At 32.1% G+C, this 27,528-nt stretch overlaps 1 protein-coding gene across 8 annotated transcripts in view; it reads left to right on the top strand.

The window, feature by feature from the left end:
• DGKH (diacylglycerol kinase eta) overlaps window positions 1-27,528 on the top strand; it is a 210,182-nt gene that overhangs the window by 69,446 nt on the left and 113,208 nt on the right. For all 8 annotated transcript variants that reach the window (XM_074299184.1, XM_074299187.1, XM_074299182.1 and 5 more), the window contains 2 exons: window positions 17,490-17,600; window positions 25,842-25,922. In XM_074299184.1, the coding sequence (XP_074155285.1) occupies window positions 17,490-17,600; window positions 25,842-25,922 (192 nt within the window). The remainder of the gene's footprint in view (window positions 1-17,489; window positions 17,601-25,841; window positions 25,923-27,528) is intronic.

The raw sequence follows: 27,528 nt of genomic DNA, 5'->3' as shown, positions 1-27,528 counted from the left end.
TCAAAAAGGAAAAAAAATGAGAAAGAAAACAAAATGCAAGCAAACAACAATAAAAAGAGTGAAAATGCTATGTTGTGGTCCACACTCATTTCCCACAGTCTTCTCTATGGATGTAGATGGTGGGCTTCATCACAAGATCATTGGAAGTGGCCTGAATCATCTCATTGTCGAAAAGATCCACATCCATCAGAATTGATCATCATGTAATCTTGATGCCATGTGCAATGATCTCTTGGTCCTGCTCATTTTACTTAGCATCAGTTCATTTAAATCTCTCCAGGCCCCTCTGAAATGATCCTGCTGATTATTTCTTATAGAACAATAATATTCTATAATATTCATAAACTATAACTTTTTCAGTCATTCTCCAAATGATGGGCATCCACTCAATTTCTAGTTTCTTGCCACTATAAAAAGGACTACCATAAACTTTTCTTCACATGTGGGTCCCTTTCCCTCCTCTATGATCTCTACAAGCCCAATAGAAACATTGCTGGATCAAAGGGTATGCACATAAAATATTATTTTTTGTTAAATTTTTTATTTTGTTAAATATTTTTCAATTACATGTATATTTGTTATCATTCATTTGAAAGTTTTGAGTTTCAAATTTTCTCCTTCCCTCCTGCCCCTTCTCTACTCCTTGAAAAAGCAAGTTGTAGAGTATCAGTTATACATTTGAAATTACATAAAACATATTTCTGTATTAGCCATGTTACAAAAGAAAGCCATCCCAAGGAAAACAAGGTTTAAAAATATGCTTCAGTTGTATTCACAATTCATGAATTCTCTCTGGAGGTGAATAGCATTTTACATCATGGGTCCTTTGGAATTTTCTTCGATCACTGTCTTGATTAGAGTAGTTAGGTCTTCCACAGTTGGTTATGCTTACAATGTTACTGTTCTTATTTACTTCATTTTGCATCAATTCATATAAGTCTTCCCAGAATTTTCTAAAGCTTTCTTATTTCTCATTTCTTTTAGTTTTCTATCACAATTGTATACCACAATTTGTTCAGCCATTTCCGTGGACAATAAGAGAAATTTTTAAAGAACTTAACTGTTTTATTGAGAAAGCAATGCATTTCTATGAAATTGTCCAAAAATACTATTTGGAATGAAGTAACAAATATATAATGTAAAAGGGCAAGTTTTGGGCCTGAGTAGAGAAGGAAGTCTTCCACTTAAATATAAATGCAGCATAATACATAGTTTTCTAGAACTATTCACATTAATTGTATACGTTTATTATTGGCACAATTATTATCTATCATATCAGTACACTTAGACTCCTTTTCCCCTTTTCTTCATTTTCTATATTCATTTTATCAATTCTAGGTGCACAACCCAGTCTTTTCTTCTATTCTTTTAGTCTTTCAGTATTTTTCTTTCTTTTAAAAATTTTTTTTGCTGAGGCAATTGGGGTCAAGTGATTTGCCCAGGGTCACACAGTTAGGAAGCATTAAGTGTTTGAGCTGTGATTTGAACTCAGGTCTTCCTAACTTCAGGGCTGGTGCTCTATCCACTACACCTAGCTTCCCCTTTTTTAGTATTTTTATTGTATTTCTAGTCACTTATACCTGGTTTCCTGGTTCACTCTTTGGCCCTATACTTTCCCATTGTAGCACATATCCTTCTCTCTCTTTTGTCACTCGCCCTCAGACTCCTCTTCTCTGGGAGTTTGCATCCTTAGACTAGATCCCTGACCATTACAAACTGGTGGAAAGGTAGGACAAGAAGAAGACTGGCCCTATTTGGATTTTCACTCCCCCTTTTTTGGTCAGAAATAGAAAATCTTTTTTCTCTCACTAGTTCTGTCATTTATTGTGTCTTCACTAAGCTGAACTCCTCCCTCTCTCCTCCAACTGATCCATATTTCTTTTGTGTGAAGGAAAAGAAAAAGAAAAGGAAGGAAAAGGGTGACCTACTCTGACATAGACATAGGGGTGAAACATAGTATAGTATTATAGCAGAGGAGACTGAGAAGAAGCAGTCTATAGATAGGAAAAGAATCGGATTATAACAGTGTCTTCAAAACCCAGACAATGTTTAGAAAGATGAAATGAAAGCAAGAGTGTTTGAAGAGCTATCAGCATGTAATTTATGAAAGTCCCCAAGAATAAAGGGAGGGGTCAAGGATGGAGAGATTAAAATATCCAATCTCATAGAGAAATCAAGAAAGATAGTGATTGAGAATGGGCATTTCATTTGTCAATTAAAAGAGAATTGGAAAAAAGCAGTTTCAGTTGAGTCATGAAATCAGAAACCACATTATAATGAATTGAGAAGTGAATAGAAAGTAAAGAAGTGAAGATAATTGCCCCCCCCCTAAGACTTTGCTGAGAAGTGAAGGATAGAAAGAAACAGGACAATAGTTGGAGGAATGGTGAAATAAAATGAATATTGTAAAAAAAAGAAGACAATTTCACACATAATTCTGAATAGTGAGGAAGGAGATATGGAATAAAGACATATTTATGAAACTCTCAATGTATTGGGGAAAGGATAGGATCAAGGGACAAGTAAAGGAGTTGGCCTTGGTAAGGAGAAGGGCTACCCCTTCCGAGACTATTGCAAAAGAGGACAGAAGAGGGGATGATGTCAAAGTGTTATGAAATGAGGAATTGGGAAAGAGAGAGAGATCATGATGACTTCAGCTATTCCCCTTACTCTCCAGTAGGGTATTATGAGGTCCTTTGTTGAGAGGAGAGGGAAAGTGGTTGTATAATTGGCAAGAGGATGAAAGCAAAAAAATTTGTGCAGAAGCTATAGGAAATGATATAAAAGCAAGCACTGTGATTAATCTTTTGAACAAAAAATATTGTCTGGTAAATGTAGTGTCAACTTATATCTGTGTCTTCCTCCACTGATATTCATCAGTAGGTGAGTAGGAATGAAGAAGGCAAATAGTGAAAGTAATCTAGAGTAGTGGTTTAGAAAGGAATGAATGGGAGTAAGACAAGAGGGCAAGGGCTGAAGACTAGAGGATAACGTGACATTGAACTGGTTATCTAATAGAATCAAGAATTTAAAGAAAATAAAATGAGTCAAGAGGATAATTGATGACCTGAAAAAGCAGAGAGGCACAGACTATGGACAACTTTTTCTGACTAGAGTTTGTGATGAAGATGGGAATCTGAATAGCTTCAACTTATCCTGCTTAAGTCTTATTTGTAAACAATTGCTTGTGTATTCTTTCTTCATCAGACTATGAGGTTCTTAAGAACAGAGGTTCTTTATCCAGCATTCAGCACAGTTGCTTTCACTTGGTAACTGCTTTAATAAATACTTGCTGACATGACTAGGTCTAGATATGAAACAGAAACAGCTGGAAGGATTGAAGGCTGTGTTCATGGAGAAAGTTGTTTTGGATTGTAGAGGTGCAACGCTGTTCGGTGATGATAAAATCAAGGATATGACTATTCCTTTGTGTGCTTGTTATGGATTGAAGAAATAAATTATTGGAGTTGAGACTGATGAAATGGAAAATGAAGGTGTTTGAAGAGATATCAGCATGTATATTAAAGTCCTCAAGAATAAAATCAGGGGTCAAGGGTGGAGAGGTTTTTAAGGCAGATTCTGGATTCCTTGAAGAGCAGAGAGATTATCTTCATAGATGGTAGATTATGGCCACGAGGATTTGAATAAACTGATAAAGTAATGTCTATATGGTATGAACTTTAAAGGAGATTGTTGAAGGTAGTAGAGAAAAGTTAGGGAGTAGAAACAAGGAAGAAAAAGCCTGCATACAAATGGTCCTTGTGTGTTAGTGGGGGCAAATGTTATGAAGAAAGGTACAAGAGTTCCACAGATGCATTGTCTTCTGGGGGAATGAAAATTGCATCATTACTAGAAAAGATATCACTACAGTCCACAAGACCATGAGTGGAAGAGGTCTTCTATGAAAAGAAGTTTGCAGCAATAGACTGGAATTACATAGAAATGTTTTGAATGTCAAATCTATTTATAATGGCAGGGGAAGACAGAGTGAGATAGAGGCATAGGAAAGGATGGAGATGATATAGCTGGGGGGTAGAAGCTGTGAATGATAGTGTAAGAGAGTTTCTATCTTGGCAGTCTGAAACTCTGAAAGAGGGATTCTGAGTATATTGTTATGCCCTTCCTAAAGCAATAGTACTGCTTGTTGATTTCTATTACCTGAGTAAGTTGTAGGAGGTAAGAGTAGGGAGAATTCTTAAGTAGCTTCAGCAAACTGGCTCATAAATCTTTGGCCTTGCATGGAGACCAGATGGCCTGATGGTCAAAGGGAGAAATCAGAAGCAATTGCCTAGGGATCTCCAGGCTCCCTGCTTCTGGTTCTAACACATACTGCTTTGGAATTAATTAGGTTATATTACTGTAAATAAAATGCAGATTATTGAAAATTAAAATTTGGCATTATGTAGATGTGAATAAAGGGATAAATTCTGTTTTCTTCATCAATAATATTCATTAATTTTTTTTTGCAGACACTTTGGGGAATAGGAAATCCCCAGTCTGGCTGGGGATATACTAAACATACAGAGATGCAAAAGGCAAAAACATTTTTGAAGCAGCCCAATTGGGATATGATTTCACTAAGTCCTAATAAGTTGTTGATACCAGGATTATCAAATAGGGATGGACTTAATCAACCTGATTACCTGGATAAAGTATTTTGAGCTATGGTTTGAAAAAGGAATAAGCATCTGATTTATAAGATTTTAATCTAGAGGATTTTCTTGGGATAGCATTTGTAAAAGTGTTGATGTAGTTAGAATTGACTAAGTCATATGTAAGTTGATTTATAGGAAAAGTGTCAGATTAATATAAAAATAATGTTAGTTAAAAGGTGGGAAGAGGAGCGGTGGAACAGAAGTGATAGGAGTCTAACACAAAGCAAAAGAATGTGGATTAGTTATGTTGTGTCATTAGGGAACCACTGTAAGTTCTTAAATAGGTAATAATTGTTGTTTGTCCTTCATTTTTGAAGAGGTCCATAGCATCAGGAAGGAGATGTCATGACTTACAAGTGAAGGAAGACATGTAAAATCATCAGCATCTCTCTCTTCTTCATAGCCATCTGCATTCATTGGCAAGCTATAGATCAGGATGACTAGAGATGGTCCTTGATGCAGTGGGAGGCCAGGTAATATAGGTGAATATAAACAGTCATAAAGATTACTCAAAGAGTCAATTTAAGATGTGAAATTAGTGAGGAAACTAGCAGTATTATTTTGTTGAAATATTAAACAGAAAACACATGCCACAATCATTTTACATTTTAAGCATGGGCAGCTTAATTTTCTTTCATTTAAATTAAATTACTTATGTACTTACTCACTGTAGGAATTAAAGGAGATGAGTCCTTCCTCAAAAGCAAAACATAACAAACCAAACCAAAACTTTTCATTTTTAGGAATATAACCTAAAGAGAAAATGAAATACAATTGAGCATTATCATAACACCACCACCACCTTGTGGTAATTAGCTGTAGTTCATTACATATTATGAAAATACATTACTATATATTCCTCTGAAAAAACTACCATAGTAGTAGTAGTTCATTATAAATATTTTGTTTTTTTTTTCTTTGAAAGCATTCACATCAGCTATTGGAAAGATATAATTGCAAGTTTCTTTGAAAAATCTAGTATTTGAACTAGCTTAAAGTTCATAAAACAAGTTTTTCCCTAGGGAAAATGTAATATGGTTTTACTTTAAATTATGAAAGCAACAAATGACAATGAAAAGATTTAATATTATATTTTTGGTTATTTCTATCAACAATTTGCTATTGACCTGGATAATTTCAAATTGAATTTTATTTTGAAATGCATTGTATCTATATGGAATATATCTTGGTATACCTAAAGTTAGACAAATTTATTATTTTTGATATAATCATGACATAAATTTTATTTATGAATAGATATTCATTATGACACAAAGCATGAATAATTAATTGAAATTTATAAGCAACAATTGTATTATTTTATCAAAATACAAATTGGGAAATTTTGTAAGTTAAAAATGTTACATATTAAGTTGTCTTTGAATTAGAGGATGTTTATAAGAAATCTTAGAGATCATTTACTCCAACTTATATTAAAGAGTAGGTACTTGAAGCAAAAGGGTTATTTAAATTACATCTTTGAGGTGATGTAGCAAATCAATGGCAGAACTAGAACTGAAATAAAATTCTCCTGTCACTCAAGGGTATACTGCCTTCTTCTTATAGATTCAATTGTGAAATCCCAGGACTTCTAAACAAATAATTAGGTACCTAGATATCCTACTTCCATAATAATCAGAGGAATGTAGGCAGTGCATAGAATAAAAGTATTTTGATTCTCAACATATTCTAACTGGGATGGAGAAAAATTAGATGTAAAAGGAGTAATATGATATTTTGTCTGAAAAACTCACAAAGCCTAGGACATTTCCTAACATATAATGGACTTTTTTTTTTTTTTTTTTGCTGAGGCACTTGGGGTTAAGTAATTTGCCCAGGGTCACACAGGAGAAAGTGTTAAATATCTGAGGCCAGATTTGAACTTAGGTCCTTCTGACTTCAGGGCTGGTGCTCTATCCACTGCACCATTTAACTGCTCAATGGACTCTTAAAGAATGCTTGTTGATTTTTTTGATTGCTAGAAAAATTAAAGCTTAAAAGTTAGTATTAATTAAAGCTTAAAAGTTAGTCTTTGGGACATTCAATCTATAAAATCTTTATATCTTTTGAAGATTCTTCATATTCTTTTGTATACTTTTCAAAAGCACCTAAACAATGTAACACACATAATTCTTCTTAAGGGGAAAGTCTATAATAGTAGTCTGTATTACAAAGTCTACATTAATAAAATCTACATTATAAAGTTTTTTTTTTTGGGAAGAGGGACAATGTTTTAATTTTGCATACATCAGTACCACTAACAAGGATAGAAGAAAAGGAAGATATAATCCTTGGAGAATTTTGTAAGTACTTTAATGACTAAATAAATGTTTAAATTAGCACATTTATGTTTACTAGTCAGATTTTAAAATGGCTAAGTATTTCTGAATTTTTTTTGGCTTTCATTCAGATGTAGGCTAAACATTTGTTTAAAAAACTCTCCCCCCCCCCCAATCCAATTTATCTATATTGTAGTGAAGCTTCATTGGTGTAAGTAATTCAGAACTTTTGGTAATTTAATCTTGTGGCTATAACCTTCCTTTCTCCTAATCATTTAACAAAGTATTTGCTAAGCAAATTAAACAAGATAGGAGTAAGAGCAGAAAGGGACATGGAAAATGTATGGGAAACAACCCGATGCATAAGAAGAACTATTTCTCAAATTTGCAAAATTTTTAAATTTGAAAAGAGGCTAAAGATTATTCCATTTGATCACTAGATTAGCCATGTGAGGTAGATAGGGCAAGTATTAATATATTGACAGGTGAGAAAATTAAAGTTCAAAAAACTAGTCTCAATCAAAATTAAAAACAAAGGTACCTTGATGCCCAGTTTTTTACACTGGTTCAGTGGTTTCCAGTTCAAATTTATATTCGTTTTCAATTTATAAATAGTAGCATGTGAATCTTTGCTTCACAATGACTTGTTAGTCTTTGGGACATTTAGTCCATGTGATCTTTGTATCTTTTGAAGATTCTTCATATTCAAGTATATATTCCTCTGAATGAAAAGGACAAAATAACTAACATATTCCTGGAAATTGTTTATATCTAAATGTGAGCCAAGGATTTTAGATCCCAATGCTAGGTTTTCCTGTCTTTCTGAATGTCAAGAAATAAATTTAAATTCATATTTGGAAAGCTGATTTAAACTTGACTTTCAAATGTTTTATTTTTGTATGGATCTAGCACCAGAGAAAGGCAAAGTCTGCATTTCTTTCCCCACATTTCTTACTTTTCCTTGAGCTTAATATATCCAGGAATTCTACTCTTTTCTCCAGGAAGCTTGGTCCAGCAACTCTTTCCCTTCTGTCCAAGAGGTTTTAGCTCTCTTCCAACTCTGAGATCCTATAATTTCTGATAAAATGTTCATGGCAAAAGTATCTTCAAGGACAATTTCTATTTTTTTCTGTCCATAGCTAAAGATGGACTCACTGCTAAATATCATTTTGAAGCCATACAATTATTATTATTGCTTTTGGAATTCTCTTTCCATTCTTGTTTGTTAATAGCAGATACATGGAGAGAGACAGATAGATGGGAGATTAGTGATAGATGATAAATGGATAAATAGAAAGATAGCTAGATAACTAGTTAGCTAGCTAGATAAAGCATTAATTAAGTTCTTATTAAATGCCAGCCAATGTGCTCAGTGATGGACATACAAATACAAGCAAACAAGATATATAATGGATTCTGGAAGGAATGGGAATCTGGGGGAAATGGTCGAACTTGAATAAGGATACAGTTAGTAAACAGATGAAATGTTATGGATGTTTAGATCCAGCAAGATAAAGCAAATTTTTTTTTATCAGGACCAGGGGAACTCTGTAACATAGTCTAAGATGAGAATGATAGCTGGAAAGCAGATAGTATGTGAATAGATGACGGATTCTTATTTCATCTTTCATTTCATGCTTGCTACTTAGTGCAATTTTTTCCTAACTGATAGAGTTTAGAACAACTGTTACCTTTTCCTTCAAATTTTCTAAAAGTCAAAAGTCAAAGCAGATATAAAGCAGACTGTAAGGTGTAAGTACCATATTCCCACAAAGAATTACAATACTTTGTAATAAGAAAAAACTTTCCACATTGCTATTGTATAGAAAAAAATGCAATGAAAATGTTACCACAGTGATAACATCATTTAATGATGAAGAAATATAATAAAAGTGATAGCTATTCCATGAGTTTCACTATAATTCTTCATAAAAAGATTATCAAGACAACCTGATTAACCAAATATATGAAACTAGTAGTGCTTTGACCTTTATTCCACAAACATTTAAAATCAATCTTTTATCTCTGAACGAACAGTCCAACGTGGAGTAGTAGCCTGAAATAGCTGTCTCCCTTATTGCTCATTGCCATGATATTACATATAGGTCTCTTTACATTAAAATAGTTTTAGAATGTGCTTTTCTCTCAATTGACTCTTGGACTTTTAATAGGATTGTATTTGTTGAAGTTGTTTCCCCTTCACCATTTAAGATGGTGCTTTTTTCCTAAGAAGTTAGCTTTAGAAGTTAATAACCTACTTATATAGATGGGAAATTGTCATGAAATTCATTTTGTGTGTGTGTGTGTGGAAATACACAACTTCAATTCAATTTAGCAACATTTCTTCAGCACCTACTATGCAACATTGCATAACAAGTTCTGAATAGGAAAGGCAGCTTTCTTAAAGACTGCATAAATATATATTCATTTATGTTAACAAATAGGTTGTAGAAAGTAACAATGGCAGATAATGATTACAGAGAGAAAAGAAAGTTTCTTTTTTTAAAGTATGATTTGAGAGGGTATTTAAATGTGTGATGTCTCAAAATTGATATGGATATCTCATAATATGAATCATACATATGAAACACAATATGAATCATACATATATCTTGGGTTTTATGGCTAGAATTTTTCTGTTTACTTCTAATAAGTGGTCAAGCAGAGAATAAAATAAATGGCAATAATGCTCTTGCCTTCTGGACAGGTATTCTTCAGTCTAATGACCTCAAAATTTGAGCTCCTGTAGAGAGGCAGGGAAGGAAACTAGAACTCTTTGAGTTGGAGAAAAGGGAAAAAAGAGAAAAGTTCTCGTGTATTAGGAGAAAGTGGACAATACATTCAGCAAATTATCTGTGGTTAGGAACAAAGAAATCTTAGCTTCTAGAGAATAAAATTCAAAGAATTTTTCTTTGTAAATCTGTGGTCATGATTACAGTGAGTGATTAAATGGTAAGAAGTATGAACAAAAATTATTGACATTGATAATGGTAATAAACATTGGAAAATTAACAAGGTGAGAAAAGCAAAACTCATTTAATTTAGCTATGTAAAGGTAATACTTATTACATCTATATTAACTTTCTTTAACTTTTACTTGATTACCTCCTAACACAATAATAATAATGTCATAGATGGATTGCATTAATAATGCTGTTTTATTTGGTAAGCTATTGTCTACATATACTTATTCTCATAGTTTGTTGCCAATATAGCCTGGGTCATCTGTTCATGCTACAGTTGTTTTGTTATTCAATTTATCAATGCAAATCCCAATCCATCTATTCCTCTCATTCTGTGTGAGCTTTGTCCAAGCATTCCCTTGTATGATTGGCATAGGATCTAGCCAATAGTTAGGTACTGATGAATTTTACAGCACTTTTTTATTCTTACTGTCTACTTGTAACTTGAAAAAAATTTAGAAGCAACATTGTTTTTTACCTTATGGAATTCATTGAAACTTATAACTCATTTTGTTGATATGTAGGCATGAAAGAAAGGCTTTTGATCAATGTGTTATGCCATTTCAAAAGGCATATTTACTGGATATAAATGATTTATCACATTCAAGAATCCTTGCATCTTTTCTCAGTGCCAGACTGGGGCAGCATAAACCACAAAACTCTAGCTCATCTTCAGCTTTCTTTCCTCAAAGGAGATACACCTTAGCAAACCTGTAACAATTTTACAAATTGCTTCAAGAGAAAAATCTGAAACAGAGGCTATTCTTAAAAGCGAACTTTATTGTTCTATTATATAAGGTAAGGAATACTTTTTGTATTTAAATAAAATTTAAGTAAAAGCTTATTTATCCTTAATTGCTTATTACTACTTACTAACAATTAGAACTTGTCAAAAATGTAAAGGATTGCTTTTAAAGCCATATAAACATGGGCTTATAGTATAGTTCCCAAAACAGAGCAAGCACTTCTTAAGTTCCTTGACTAGATTTGATTTGACTTGATTTAATTTGGGAGGTAGTTAATCTTCTATCTCTATAATCTTAAAGTGATAGGTCACTTAGATTACTTTTTTGGGGACAGGATGGTGGGATACAGCAGAAGAGCATTATGCTTCATGAAGGAAATCATGATAAGGTAATCTCTGATGTATCTTTTAACTCTGAGATGCCAGCCATCATTCACATGTCTTGCATGAGACCAGACCTGCAACTTGCTTCTTGGCCATCAGCTCTAAACCATTCTTCCTCCATTGCATCCATGATCCCTACCTCCTCCTCAGTGGGACTTTGACCCTTAATCCTGCAACTACTCTGAATAAGTTTCACCTTATTTTGCATGGAACTGGACCTCCATCTCACTTTCTGGCAACCAGCTCCAACCCATTCCACTTCTACTCCACATTTATACCCCTCAATGCTGTTTTAAGCTCCTCTAGGGCAGAGATTGTCTTGTTTTTTTGTATTTATTTCCCCAGTGCTTAGCACAATGTCCTACATGTAATAATTATTTCATGAATGCTCTATGGCTGTCTCTGAACCTATTAATTCTACTTTTATTGCATTAAATGTTACTCTGGAATTTTTCTCCAATTACTGTGTTTATATATAAATTGTCTCCTTAAGTACATTATGAGCTACCTGAGGACAGGCAGTTGGGTATTAGTTCAACTCTTATGAAATCTTATATTACCTCCTCTCTGAACTATTACAATATCCTATTTATTATTGTCTTCCCAGCCTCAAGTCCTTCTCTCCATTATCCTCTGTAGTTTTCCCAAAATTTCCTAAAGCATTAGCTTGAACATGCTACTGCTCGACTACAAAAGTCCATTTTTTCCTTTTCCCTGCAATCTCTTCTGTTTGGTGGAGATTTCCAGTCTTTCATAATCTGATCTCAACCATCCTTTCTGAATTTTCTTCACATTATTCCTTCTTTATGCCTTTTCTGGCCCACCAAAGTGTTTTACCTCTGTTTCTCACACACAATATTTGATCTACTATCTTCCTGCCTTTTCCCCTGCTTGCTCTGTCTGGAAGACACTTTGTTATGTTAAATTCAGAACTAATATCTAGATAATTGCTGTAACTTCAAGAGAATCCTGATATACTTAATTTGACTAAAAAACCAAATATGGACTTAAACATCAATATTCTGTAACTTTTCTGATGGTAATGAGCTTTGTTCACCACAAATCTGGTTATATAGCCACTAAGAATTAGAATCTAAATAAGATATGAAAGAAATGAAATTTTCCTTTCCTCAAATCAGTCTAAGAAAGTTGTTCTGTGGTTTTCATATAATGCTAAGAAATAATAGTTATTAGCTTTTTTAACCCAATAAAAGCAATTTTGGGCAGAGGTATCTTTTTCTTTTAGTTACATATGAGAGATGCATCCCATAAAAATCATCATTACATTTTCTTATTGTCTTGAATAGTACTTCACATTTTTAAGAACAAGCTAGAAAAAAACCTTGCTAATTGAAGAGGTATAAATTTTAAAAAGGGCTTCATTGGATTGCAAACTCATTATGGATCAGCAGTGTGGTATAGATTCCAAAAAGCTAATATGCTCTTAGATTTCATTAATAGCAAATAATGTATAAGAATATGCGCTATATTCTGCACTGATCTAATGGCAACTGGAAAATTTTGTTCTATTCTAGATGCCCCAGCCAACAGACAATTCAATTCAGCACTTTTAAGTATTGTGTGTAAGGCACTATCTGAGGGAATTGGTACAAAAAAATATGAAACATTTTCTATTGTTTAGCAGCTTTCATTCTGTTGTGCAATACAGTATATGTGTGCATTAAATACAAGCTACATTCAAAGTTAAAGTGAGTTCTGTAGGTACAGTGCACTAACAACTGGGTGGGCAGAGAACAGGACAGGACATATTTTGCTTGGTACTTATACTGTTCTTTAAAGAAGTAAGTGATTCTAACAGTTCATTCCAAATATGAAATGCTGTCTTTTTTTAAGTGAACATTTTGGGTGTTGAACAGAAGCCAAAAATGACATTTGAATTAAAATCAGTTTGTGAAGAACCATAATCTCGAAAATAAAATGTTGGGACACACTGATTGTTTCACACACGAGAATTTCCCAATTCCATATATTTTTATTAGGTGTCCCTTGTAGATGAAATATTGTCTGTTTCCTTGATTCTTTGGATTTCTTTAAGACAGATAAAATTACACTTTCTTCAAGAAGTCTTTAGAAGTCTCTGAACTCTGATCACCAATGCTAAATGCCTTTCATTTATACTGTATATTAGTCATTTATGTGCAATTTTATTCTGTGTTGCATTTCACATTAGAATGTAATCTCCTTAAGGACAGGAACTATGTTCTGAGAGGAATTTTTTAAGTGCCATTTTCCTATTAAACTATATGTTCTAAAGGGGAAGAGGCTATGTTTTGTCTAAAATTTCTTTCCCTCTCAGCACCTTGGATAGCTCTGCCAAATTTGAATCTTAGGGAATGTCCTTGCATCAGATTGAATCATGAAATTTCTGGACATTACTTCAATTAGAAATTTATAATTTAACTTTTTTTGTGATTAAAGAATAATCTTGCCAGTCTGTCAAACTGACTTGATTGTTCCTTTAGCATTTGTAATCTTAATAGTGAAAAGAATTTTGCTCAGCAGTACTTTGTTATTCGAACTGCCAAATGTTTACTAAGGTTTATTTGATCTGCTGTTAATAAATATGTGGTCCAGAAAGTTCTAGTGCTTTTAGGTAAATTTGAAACAAATCTCCTAAAATATTAATATTTCCCCTTTTGTTATTATACTATTCTTTTTTTCCCATAATAATCAGAATTGAGAGGCAATGTGGAACAATGAATAGACAGTTGACTTTTAGGTCTATAAGATCTAGATCTGAATCTCTGCCCCTCCTACATGTGGAGTGTGTGTAACTAACTTCTCAGTGAACCATAGTAGCTAAAAAATTAGACATGCCTTATACTGATGAAATCACAGATTTCATCTAATGCAAACCAAATTTTAAGAAGCTAAATGAATATTTACTTCAGAATTCATTGGTATATTTCATCACTAATTAGTTATTAATTTTGCCACTGAATTGTGAATGTTCCAAATTTTAGAAAGTTGGAGTTTCAAGTTTATTATTCTTTTCTTTCTTTCTTTTTTATTTCTGTGACATAAAAACTGAGATTTTATTAAATTCACCATTTTATTATACAATGAAGACTTGTCCTCCACATTTAGCACAGGGTATCTTTGTATAACTAAAGAGGAAGAATAGACATCTCTAGTCTTTTTTTCAGCTCACATTTTTCCAAGAGAGACTTTTATTCTTTCTACAAGGGGAAGTAAGAGATTAGGGTCAAAAGCTTAGCCACTCTGCTCTCCTCAGAGAGAAGAGACAGTGATATAAAATTATATCTATCTGTTCTCTTAAATATTAGTTTAGGGGATATGGTTTTCAGGTCAAAGCTAATTTCTGATCACTGTTTCATTAATTGGGAAAGCAGAACCTCAAACTTTATAGCTGAAGCTTAATTTTTTTTCCCTACCAAATACAAATTCCAAAATGAACAATCATAGAGTGTATCAAAGAAATATAAAATTATAAAAATCAGTAGTCAAATTATACATAGGATGAGATATATCAGGTGGTGGTGATTGTTGTCTTTCATTCTCAAAGAGGACAAAGATGACATCACTATTTTAGAGTTGAGTTATAGTGGGTTAGTCTGTAGCTGATCAGACCAATGCAAGCTCAGAATGTTCAGCCACAAGTCAGGTAAAATGGAGTGAAAGAACTTTGCCATTGCTAGATAACTCAACCTAACCAAGAGACAAGAGTTCTAGATCTTACCCAAGGGGAAGTTCCCCAAGTTCCTCATGTAGAAAGCTTGGAAAGGGGACATGATGGAGGTTGCAAGCATCCATTATGAAGCATCTTCTCAGAGTCTTTTTATTCAGCAACCTGAAGCAGAATTGGCATCTTCCATCTTACCTCTCAGAAATGGACACCACAAGAGCCAGAAGTGATTTCAAAACTCAAAGAGACTTGAAGCAAGTCCAAAGAATTAAGAGACTAGAAGAAGCTAAAGCTTCCTATTCTGCTGCTTTTAATAATTTTTTCTGGCCTTTAGTGCAGGCACAAGACATTGATTTTCACCAATAAATTGATTTCACCAATATGTGTCTTATAATAATCAAAATAGATATGCTTCAGTTTGTAATATCTTTAGACTATGTACATGCACCATGCTATGTCCTTTCCACCACACTCTGGGTAATACTCATTTTCAATTCTTCAGAGACTATAGTGTTCCATACCTCATCGTAATAGACTAACTGAAGAATAATGATATTAGGTGACTTTGAGTTGTTATTGAGGTTATCTCCAGTAAGATATTAAACAGAGAGATACATGCTTGGTGAAAATGTTTGCCACTATTCAAGAGAAGCTGTAGTAAGCAGTTCCAGTCAAATAAGAGTCCCTCAAGATGATGAGGTCCTCCAGATGCTCCTCTTTGTCAATAGTTTTATACTGATTATATCAAATCTGAAAACATTGTAAAACTCCTAAATAAACCTCAATAACAACTCAAAGTCATTTCACAGATGAGGAAATTGAAGTCTAGAAAAGTTAAATTACTTGTCCAATATTTCTCTGTTTTGTTCCTGTCTCTGTTTCTTCTGTTCCTCCTCTTCTTTTTGCCTTTGTCTTTCTCTGTCTCTTTGCCCCTCTTTCCCTCTCTCAATCTCTGTCTTTCTTGTTTAAAAATACAGTTTTCAGCATATGGCAAAACAAAATCCAAGTAGCTAAAGAGAACTAAATGGTTTTTACTTTCTCCCAGAGATATTAAAAGTGCATTACATTAAGGCAAACAAATTTTAAGTTAATCATGAGATGCCCATTTCTGATTCTGAATCAACTTATATTTTCATGTTTTACATTATTTAGAATACTTTTATAGAATTGCACATGGATTGAAGAAAATGTTCTTCAGAGTTTTAAGATCTTAGATTTTTAAAAATTAAAAAAATTATCTTTATTAAATTTGTAACAATATGTAATCTGGTTCTTTCAAAGAGAAAATGATTTTCATTTGTAATCACAGATTCACTGGAATTCAAGTTGTATCTGTTGATAGGTAGTAACTTATGTGGGTTGTGACTTTGATACTTTTCTGGTAAGGATTGTTTTATTCTTTATTCTTATTTCTTATTTCTCCAGATCCAACACAGAGCTTAGCACCTATGATAAATACTTGATTACTCAATTCAAAATGTTAAGGGCATAAGTTATGCAAATATATAACTGGGAGATATTTGAACCTATGCTTTGACTAACCCAGAAGAAAGCATGGTTTGGGAAATTCCTGAGTATAGGAACTTTGGCCTCAGGATTGTTTTCTTATGTTTAAAATTTTTCATATGTAAATTGACACCAATTTATAGAAAGCAAAATAAGGCAAGTTGTATCACAATATAGATCATATTCTGCTATGGCAAATTTAAGATGAATAGATTCCATTCCCACATCGCTCTCCCTCTATCATATACGTTTTTCTCTTTAACTCTTACATTATAATCCATATGGTAAGAATCAAATTGTTACCTTTATGGTCACTGCTCTTCTATGAGTGTGGCCCAAGATAATATTAGCATTTTTAGTCACTACTGTATATGGTCGATTTATTATCTCTTATGCTTACATAACATAATAAGCTAGTTTCTTTAGCTTATCAATTCCTTTTTACTATATCCATACCATATATCCATACCATAACTTCCTTTCTCTAGAATTTTACATTTGAGTTTTAAAGTTAACTTTAGGGTTTTATATTCATCTGTCTCCCATTTCATCGTATTAATTTTGACTCACTTTCTAGTCTGTTGATGTCTTTTTTGAATTCTGATTCAACATGCTTCCTTTGCCTCCCAATTTTACATCATAAAATTGGAGCAACACACCCTCTCTGACCTTATCCACATTATTGTCATAAAATGTTAACCACAAATTGGCTGAGACAACATAATGTAGTATGGTCAGAGGACCTGGATTTAAATTCTAATTGCTGTGAGGGATAACATCTTTTCTAGCTCTAAATCTATTTTGTACAATTCATTAATTCATCAATATTTTTGGATAGGATTGTAAATTTAACTAATTGAATGTTCATTTAGATTTGGCATAAGTAAGACTTCTTATGTATTTGAAAGTAAGTTCTGTTTCTTTATAATTGAGTGACTTACGACTACCAATCAATCAGTCAACAAATCAATCAATATGAATTTGTTAAAATGTTATTTTGTATCAGAGAGGAGTCAAAGATCCAAAGAAAAATAAAATTAAAACACAACCTGCCCTAAAGAATTTACACTTAATTAAGGAAGACAAAATATACATACATACACCCCCCACACTCCTATATATGTGTCTAACCTAAAATAATTATGACTAGTAAAGTGAAGCACTAAAAATGTTCTCAGCAACACTATAGAAATGAATCCTTTAAGACAGAATGATAATGTCTAATGGGATAAAAATGCTCATTTGGTAATATTTGTTATTTCAATTTTATTATTTTGCTTATCTCCCCAGACCAGTATTAAGGAAGGATTACTACTGAAGCAGACCAGCTCCTTTCAAAGGTGGAAAAAACGCTATTTCAAACTTCGAGGTCGTACACTCTACTATGCGAAGGACTCAAAGGTAAGGAGTTATGAAGCTAATGGCAAATCCCTTTAAAGCAAACTGTTTGTTGTTTGTGATGGTAATTTTTTACCTAGAAACTTATTGTAATACTATTTGCTTTGGTAAATAGTTCAGTTAGTGTTATTTCTCCCCAATGCTGCTCTATCCAATGTGGATGGGAATAAAGTTAGTAATTAAAGTACAAAAATAATCTTTCAAAGAGGTCAATTTTTGCCAAACAGGTAGTCCCATAAACATGCACCTTAAGAAAAGTTTTATACTATTTTGTTATATAGATTAAATTAAGAGCTTAATTTTATTTCTGTATAAAATAGAGATTAATTTCTAAGAAAATAAACTTGTTCTAATTCTTTTCATCTTTTCTTAATTCTTTAAATTTTATGATCTACAAATAGATATAGACTAATGATGGGTAAGTCAAAACTTTACTTAAATTGAATTAAAACTTTTCATTAAAAAGAATTTCCCTGAATGAAGTTAGATTTAATCCTCTGTCAGTGGTCAAATAGGCATATAAAATTGGTACCACTTATTAGTATGCAGTGTGAAAAACTTCTTACTTCTAGCAGTTAATAATTAGTATGGTTATTCATGCTGTTGATACAATTACTGAATGCTGTTCAAAAGTAGAAGGAAAACTATTTAGAGTTTTAGTTTATTCACCAGTAAAACACAAATAGCCCATTAATAAAACATTTTGTTTGGGACAGTGCTTAAGAAATCACATACTTAAATATTTTGATTGACTTGTGATCTCAGCAATATGGATAATTTTACCAATGAAGCAGATTACAATCAAGCCACACCGTGCAACTTTCATCCATATTTTCCCATAAGTTCTTGAGCTCCTTAGCCTGTGCTATTCCCTCTTCCAGATATCTTCAGAATCTATTCCTCATTGTCCTTCAAATACCAACCATGGACCTTCTCTGTATACATGTAGTCTATCACAGTCATTTCTTTTGTGTTGTTTCTATTTCCTCATATGGTATATTAGGAACTTTGAAATAAAAGTCCAGTCTTGTGACTTTTTTTTTTTCATTGAAGGAGCAAAGAATTTTTAGATAAATCTTACTTCTGGGCTTGGTGTTAGGCAGACCTAATTTCCAGTAATCTTTCCCTTGATCTCTTGACAATTGTTGTCTAATAATTGAGAATGAAGATTGTCAATGACGTCTTACTATATGGTTACCATATCTATAGTTATGTACAAACACATACTATATACATATATGTATCCATCCATCCATCCGTATGCTTTATTCTGCTTTTACTTAATTTCATACTCTAATATGTTGCAGTGATGCATCTTTTTTTTTTCTCTTTGCCTGACCTTGGACTTGAATTCTCCGGAGTATAATATGCTATGGGAGTATCACCCTCAAAAAATTGATGTTAAAAAAGTATAATTTGCTTCAGAGAGTCATTAAAACCTGTGCACACTTTGACAAGGTCAATCTGATTTGTTCTACTTCTGCTCAATAATGGACCCAGGCTTTTTCTCTTTTCACAAATATATATATATACATATATATATATATATATATATATATGTATTTTTTTTATATATGAGTATATTTTTTTCACAAGTTCAAAATGGCATTTGAATGGGCTATCTATCCTATATTGCATATCAAAATGAACAATAAGTAGATCCTTCTCATCTACTTTCTTGAGTTCTTATGGATATCATTCAGGAAGCTCTATGAGCTAAATACAAAAAGCACAATATCATCTACAAAAAAGGAAAATCTGGAAGACTTTTATAATCTAGAGAGAATTCTCCTTCCATGTGCCATATAAATTCTGTAACACAGTAGTAAACAACTTTGGCAAGCATATATATGTGTGTTTATCTATGTCATCTATTTCTCTCTATATATTTCTATACATGTATTTATATTCTTTATATGCTTCTTTCTCTCCTCCCCCCTTCTCCTCCTCTCTCTTTCTTTGTCTTTTTCTCTCAATCTCTCTCTCTCTTTTAGTCAATTGCATTACTCTAAAATTTTATCCTGTTTTTTGAATACCATTTTGGAAAGTACCTGTTTCTCTTCTCATATCTTTGCCAATGATGTCCTTGATATGTGTGTAGATCATTCTCATAAAGATTTTGTAAAGGTAGAAGAGTAAACATATGAATTGGTTTTTTTCAGGAAATTTTTTCAGTCTTTTTCAGTAATCATAACATTTGGGGTCCCCCCCAAGCCTGTGCTATCACCCCTTTTCCAGATATCTTCAGAATCTATTCCTCATTGTCCTTAAAATTCCAAGCATGGACCTTTTCTGTATACATGTGGTCTATTGCAGTTGTTCTTGTCATTTCTTTTGTGTTGTTTCCATTTCCTCATATGGTATATTAGGAACTTTGACATAAAAGTCTAAAGTCTTGTAACTATTTTTTTTAAATGAGGGAGAAAATAATTTAAAAATAAATCTTACTTCTGGGCTTGGTGTTAGGCAGACCTAATTTCCTGTCCCATTCATACACTTTTGGGATTTATTTCCTTGGAGAAATTATTTAAATACTAAGAGCCTTAGATCATTCTGTAAAACTCTAAGATACGAAAGGGTTATGATCTTTGTTGCTGAAGGGAGTGCTTTTTGACAAAATCAGAGGTATCTGATGTAGAGGAATCTGGACAGATACCTAACCTTTCATGGTCCTTCTGATTTCATCTTTATTTTTTCTTTATTAGTATTTTATTCCAGGTAAATTTAAAGACAATTTTCAGCATTCATTTTTATAAGATTTTAAATTCCACACTTTTCTCCCACCCTTCCTTCCTTACTTCTCCCTTAAGATGTTAAGCAAGTTGATATGGGTTATATATGTACAATCATGTAAAACACATTTCCACGTTAATCATGTTGTGAAAAAGTTGTTTCACTTTTAAATAACTTCAGGATGATGTGGCTTGGTTGGGTGTCTTGCCAAGCTTTTAGTCAACTTGTTTTTCCCTCTACTGTAACTAATTGTTTTATGAGGCAATGTTACTCATAATCTTCCGTAATCCTTTCTCCTGTAATGTCTTATTAAAGGGGTTTTTATTTTAAAGTAGTGCAGTCCTTGATGCCATCCATCTGCTCACCAAGAACATTAAGTGTTTTCTGCCTAAGGCAGCATGTAGGTCTCTTTTGTAACAGTTGCTTTACATCATTTAAACTTCCTTAGAAAATTGTTAGTGTATGTCAGTATTTTTTAAATCATTCTTCTATTTTTTAGTAATTTTATTTAATAAATCAGGTTGAAGGTGTCTCAAGTGTACACCATACCTTTTAAAAAGTTATCTTCTAATTTTGTATTGAATTTAATTTTTATCTCTCCCAAGTTGGCAGTCTGATTCTCCATTGATTGTTGATTCTGAAATGACTAGTCCCTTAGTAACCAGCCATTTCATATCTATAAGACTATAATTAATTTGTTGATATTTTTTATGTTTAGGTTACCCCTTGTTTCCCAGTTCTCTTCTCAAAGAAAGTAATCATGATATATAGACATGAAACTTTATGTATAGTTCACATTCCCTAATCATACTCATTTATTACACCTGAACCATATTTTCTTTTTTTTTGTATACAATATCATATATTGTTTTTTTTACTTTATTTAATTAATTAACTTTTACAAAAAAATTTATGCACAGGTAATTTTTCAGCATTGACAATTGCAAAACCTTTTGTTCCAACTTTTCCCCACCTTCCCCTCACCCCTTCCCCCAGATGGCAGGTTGACCAATACATGTTAAATATGTTAAAGTATAAGTTAAATACAATATATGTATACCTGTCCAAATAGTTATTTTGCTATACAAAAAGAATTGGACTTTGTACCAATGTACAATTAGCCTGTGAAGGAAATCAAAAATGTAGGTGCACAAAAATAGAAGAATTGGGAATTCTAAGTAGTGGTTCATAGTCAACTCCCAGAGTTCTTTCACTGGGTGTAGTTGGTTGAACTATATTTTCTAATACAATTTTATTCTCCTCTGTCCCTGCCTTTCCATTGAAGTAACTAAGCATTGAACCATATTTTGATTTAAATTGGAGGGTTGAATCCTCCAAAGAATTTATTTACCTCTTTACCATTTCATTCTCTGCAATAGGTGAGAGCAAATAAGCTCCAATTATTTTCAGGGAATTGTTTTCACTCTTGCCTTTTTTTTTGGGGGGGGGGTAAATACTTATTTTCAATACTATAATACACAGTGACCAAAATTCTTAAAATACTATAAATAAAATAAATATAAAATGCTTCTTTTGTTTTTGAACTTAGGATAAAACCAATTCTTTTAACTTCTTTATTTACCTTTCTAAGAAGAACAAATGAATTATTTTTCCCATTTAATTGCAACTTCTCTTTGTCTTCTGGTTTCCTTTTTAGTAAAAATGTTAATATTGATATGACTCAGTTTTCCTTTTAACTTGTCACTGTATAGGGATCTCACATTTAAGGATCAACTAGTTAATGTTTTTAGATTTGAAAACTATGTCATGTTATTTTTAACACCTTATGTTATCATTTCTTTTACTCTGCCATTATCCTCACTGGAATAAAATTGGACTGTGCAAGAATAATGGCAGTTTTATATTTTTCTTTGTTTCATGGATTGCCATGGTCAAGTAATTCATCAGTAAGAAATTTAGGAGTTTCTCCATACATGATGAGGTAGGCTATATGAAAACAGATTTACTTCCTTTCTGGGACCTTGCTTAAAGCCTTTCCTTTTTGATAGATAGAACTTACTTGGACTTATATTCCACTGGTCTAATCTTTGAAAACAAAAGATTTTCTCCATATCCCAATAATTTTTTGGAGTATGATTTGGTAAAGGAAGGGATAATGTTTGAATTGAGTAGATGTCCATCAGATGGCTGAATAAGTTATGATATATGAATGTAATTGAATATTATTATTCTATAAGAAAGGATGAGCAGGCCGATTTCAGAAAAGCCTGAAAATACTTACATGAACTGATGCCAGGTGAAATGAATAGAACCAAGAGAACATTGTACATTGCAACAAGATTATGTGATGATCAACTGTGATGGACTTGACTCTTGTCAACAATGAGGTGATTCAAGGCAATCTCAATAGACATGATGGAAGAAGCTATCCTCCCAGAGAGAGAATTATAGAGACTTAATGCGAATCAAAGCATTTCACCTTTTTTTTTTTGGTTGTTTGTTTGCTTGTTTTTTTCTTTCTTGCATCTTCTCCCCCCTTTTGGTCTGATTTTTTGTGCAGCATGCTGAATATGGAATATGTTTAGAAAAATTGCACATGTTTGATCTAAAAAAGGATAACTTTCTATTAGATACTTTTAATTGATTTCTCAAATTCTGATAAGAATTAAAAGTAACTTGCTTGGGAAAAAGTGAGACTATCTCAGAGAACAAGAAATCAAATGAAAACTAGGTGATCATGTGATTGCTGTTGAAAACCTTATTAAAATATGTTAAATTTGTCTTCACTGAAATATTATCAGACCTCATATTCCCCAGGAGGAAAGTTTTGTATTTTCCTATGGGAAGGAATTGTTGGAAGGAAAATTTTCTTTTCTCTATGTGTTCCGTGAACATAGAATCTCATTTTTCAAAATGAATCATAATTAGGAAAATTGTGAACTAAAAAGTAAACATGATATTTGTATGCATTTGTATCAAATGAGATAAAATTCTTATTGTACTTGAAAGTGATTGTCTCTTACCTGGATTATTGTGTTTAGCTACAATATTGGCTAATTTGCTGGAGGAGATGTAGGGAAAACGATCTGGAACAGTGATGGAACAACCAGGCCATAAAGAGACCTTCAACAGGTCTCAACCTATCTCAATTGAGCTTAGTCTCAGGGTTGAGGGACTGTGTCCCAGATAAATAAAATTTTATAGTTGTAGTCAGACCCTGGGTTTGGAATTAGCAGATGTGTTCAAATTCAGATTCTTCCACTTACTACCTGTATAATCTTAGACAAATTACCTCATCTCTCTCCATTACTGTTTCCTTATTTGCAAAATGAGAGGCTTGTATTAGGTAACCTGTAGAATTACTTTTAACCCTAAAATTATGATATTATGATAAGAGAAGACTGGGGAAGACATATTTGTCTTCAAATATAAATCATATGATAGAAGGATAATAATTATTTTTTGTAACAACTTCTTAGAAGAACTTATCCCATTAAGTGGACATTATCAGGAAGAATATTTCAATTAAAACAATAGTTTATAATTAGAATTAACCAAAAATAAAATGAAGTGGCTCATAAGGTAAATTTCTTGTATGTATAGATGTTGGATGATTATATATAGCTGGTGTTCATTTATTAAGTAAGTAGTTGGACTGGATGACTTTTAAATATCCCTTTTAAATCAAAAATCCCTGATTGACTCAGAATGAATGTAAATAGCAATTGTTTCTGTTTTGGCCAGAAACCTTGAAGATCTTCCCTTCCCAGACTGAATTTTTTTCCTCTCTTTTGACTAGACAAAAAGACCATTCTCTGCCTCATTTCTTATCTTGCCTTAATTACTGATTGGACATTGACTCAGTCATACTCAGACTTGTTAAAGACTTTAAGCTTAAAAAGGCCAAGATCTTCCACTGCATCCAGGGTTATTTCCAGTTGTCCTATCTTTATCTTGCCATTGGACCTAGATGGCACTGGAGAGGAAAGTGATACTGTAACAGCCTTCCTTCACTTAGTATTATCTCCCTGATATCATGGTCCTCTTCGAGAATGAAGGACAAACAACTCAAAAATCCTTTCATTCTATCAGAATAAAGCCACTATTACATAACTGTTTAAAATAGTTTCTGATCATTTTCTTTATTATGGCTCTGTTGTAAAGCTGTTAATTTTTATTTTTGCAATTTGATCTTTCTCTCTTTAAAACTTTTTTTTTTTTTAAGAGGGTATAGATTTATACTGCTGGAAGGAATGTGCATATCAATGAACTCTATTAAAACTTTTTAAAAAACATTCAAATAGCAAAAGTAATCTGCATTCCAAATTAAAGTATAAAGGTGAATATTTTTTTAAAAAAGATAATTAGTTTGTGTATGGTGATTATATTTTGTTGGTTACTCATGATTTTTTCTTAGGAACTTTTTAAAAAAATAATTTTAAAAAATCTCAAACTTAAATACAGTGAGAAAAGAAACAACAACAAAAACATTGTTATGCACACAGTAGACCATAGGAGAGGAATCAGTATAAAATAATAAATTTTCATTTTAAAAAAACTTATATAATTACGATGTTATATTCAAAACTACCCAGCTTTTTTTTTTTTCTTCCTTGTTGGTTTTCTTTTGTTCTCTGTTGTGCACTTTTAACTTCATTTTTCTCCCTCTTTTCCCCCAAAGAAAGCTACAATTAAGTGTGAATATATACACATATATACATAAGTATCTATAAACATACACATATATACACATATGGACTCATATACATATATATTTATGTATATATATATATATATATATATATATATATATATATATATATATATATATATATATATATATATATATATATAAATAAAACTGTACTATGTTTATTTCCTCCTGTCATCTGTTTCTCTAAAAGTGGATAGAGCTTCCTTCATAAGTCCATGTGTTTCTAAATCAACCAGCTCCTCATTTCCTAAACCATAGCAATATTTCTACTTAGTCACATCTTATCTGAGACTATAAAAGTTTTCCCTTCGGTCTTATTCATTCCTTTCTATTCTTGGCTACATAGGTTTTATTTATACAAGAAAATTTAAATTGGAAATAATTGAAATTATGCTTTTTACACTCCAACAATGCTCTTCCTTATAATTTAAAGTCTGATACTACTAAATCTATTTCCTTTGCATTTTTCCTGTTTTACTGAAGTTTTTGATTTTTTGTTCTTCCAAATAAACGTTATTATTTTTTATAACTCAGTAAGCTATTTTAGCAACTTAATTGGAATGATATTGAATAAATATATTAGGCAAATTTATCATTTAAAGTTATATTGGCTTTACCTAACCATGAACAATAAATATTATTTCAGTTATTGAAATCTAAGTTTATTAGGAACTTTTTCAAAAGAGAAATTACCGAGTCATACCAGCAAAGCAAATTTTCCTACATAGTCTTCATCGTTCCTTAAATCGCAATTATAAGAATGATATAACACAAAGGTATCCAATGGTATTTTCTGAATTTGTATGTGATACATTTATGTTCTTTTTCATTTACAGTCTCTAATATTTGATGAAGTTGACCTCTCAGATGCCAGTGTAGCCGAATCAAGCACAAAAAATGTCAACAACAGTTTCACGGTATGTTACTCAGTCTGATAACTCTAGCCTAAAGCTACCTAACCAAAGGCTTTTTACTAATACTATCACGAATATACTTTTAAAAACTATCACTTGTACATAGGTTCCTCATTATGAATTGAATAAACTTAACATTCTAGCATCATTAAATTACATACTTCAACACTATTCCAATTATGTCCTTTTCATATAAACTGAATTAAATGGGTTTCAGCTATAAAATAGTCACTTTTTCTTTTGATTGTATTACTTTATATGTTGTTTCCTTTAAATTCAATAGTTTATTCTGTCAATGTTATGGAAGCATGTTCTATGAATTTCTCATTTATCGCAATTCTTAATTGGACAGTATTTTGTGAGAATGAAAGTTTTAGGCATGAGAAAAAAAAGTTAAATTTATAGTTAGGAAACTGAAGGAATGTATATATGATTATTGTAAGTTGGTTTTTTTGGATGCTCCGAAAGAACTTTTAATTTTCAAAGTAGTGTCAATGGAAATGAAGAGATAGAATTTAGATGATTTACATGATATTACACAGAAAAGAATCCTTAGTCCATTAGTATTTATCTTCCTTTTCTTCTAATTTTTCTGACTCATGCCAATAAAGACAATCATATCTTTCCTATGCTTTAAAAAAGAAGCTTTCTTCTGATCTTGGTACCCCCTCAATCTGTTGTTTATTTTGCTTCTCCTTTCAGTTAGGAGGATTAAATTCAGAAGAATGACTGAGAAAGGTGAAGAATAGGCCCAATTTCTTGAATTCTCAGTTTTATATAATATTTATAATCTGTTTTCATAATTTGATTTTTCCTTCTTATTTTTGATAAAGTTAACTAGTGTTTTTAATTAATTTCTTTGTTATAAAAAACAAAAAGCTTTTAGTTTTGTTTTTTACTTCTATAGTTGTTTTGGTTATGTTTCTCTATTTCAGCTTTGCAAAGGTCCCTTGATTCTTTTCAATCCTTTGTAAACATAAATCTCATCCAATCCCACTGGTTCAAGAAAACACAAAGAACAGATAATAATGTCTTAGGAAAAAACCACAACAATTAGGGCCTACAGGAAGGAAAGGAGTAGTGGTAAGACATACAGTTGCAGTAAGTACCCCACAGAAAAGTCATCAAAGTGATTAATCATGACAACTCTACATTGACTGAGGAAGAGAAATAAATGAAACATTTGAGGAAATTAGCCTATTCAAATGGCTGTGAATAAATACTTCACAGCAAATAATGGCTCAGTGTATACTATGGAAAAAGTGCTGACTTTGGAATCAGAAGACATGGGTTAAATCTCAGTTTCAAGTTGATCAACCTCTCTCGGTCTCAGTTTCCCCATGCATATAATAAGATCATTAGATTTTATAGATTCTAAGAGGCCTCCTAGCTCTGAATATATGCATCTGTGAATAAATGATAGCACTAGATAAATGATGACCCAAACTAGAATACCTAAGGAAAAATTCAATAAATCTATTTAGAGATTACAGAATTTAGAAGAAAGTTTGAAGACCTGCTCCAAAACAGTAAATTCTCAAAAATAGAGTAACAGAAATATAATGCAAAAATACAGAATTGAAGGAACTTGAATAGAATAAATGAAAAA

Source organism: Sminthopsis crassicaudata, chromosome 3, assembly GCF_048593235.1.
Source record: "Sminthopsis crassicaudata isolate SCR6 chromosome 3, ASM4859323v1, whole genome shotgun sequence".
NCBI classification, from domain to species: domain Eukaryota; kingdom Metazoa; phylum Chordata; class Mammalia; order Dasyuromorphia; family Dasyuridae; genus Sminthopsis; species Sminthopsis crassicaudata.
The sequence above is the reverse complement of the archived record's forward strand: the minus strand, read 5'-3'. Positions and strand labels throughout refer to the sequence as shown.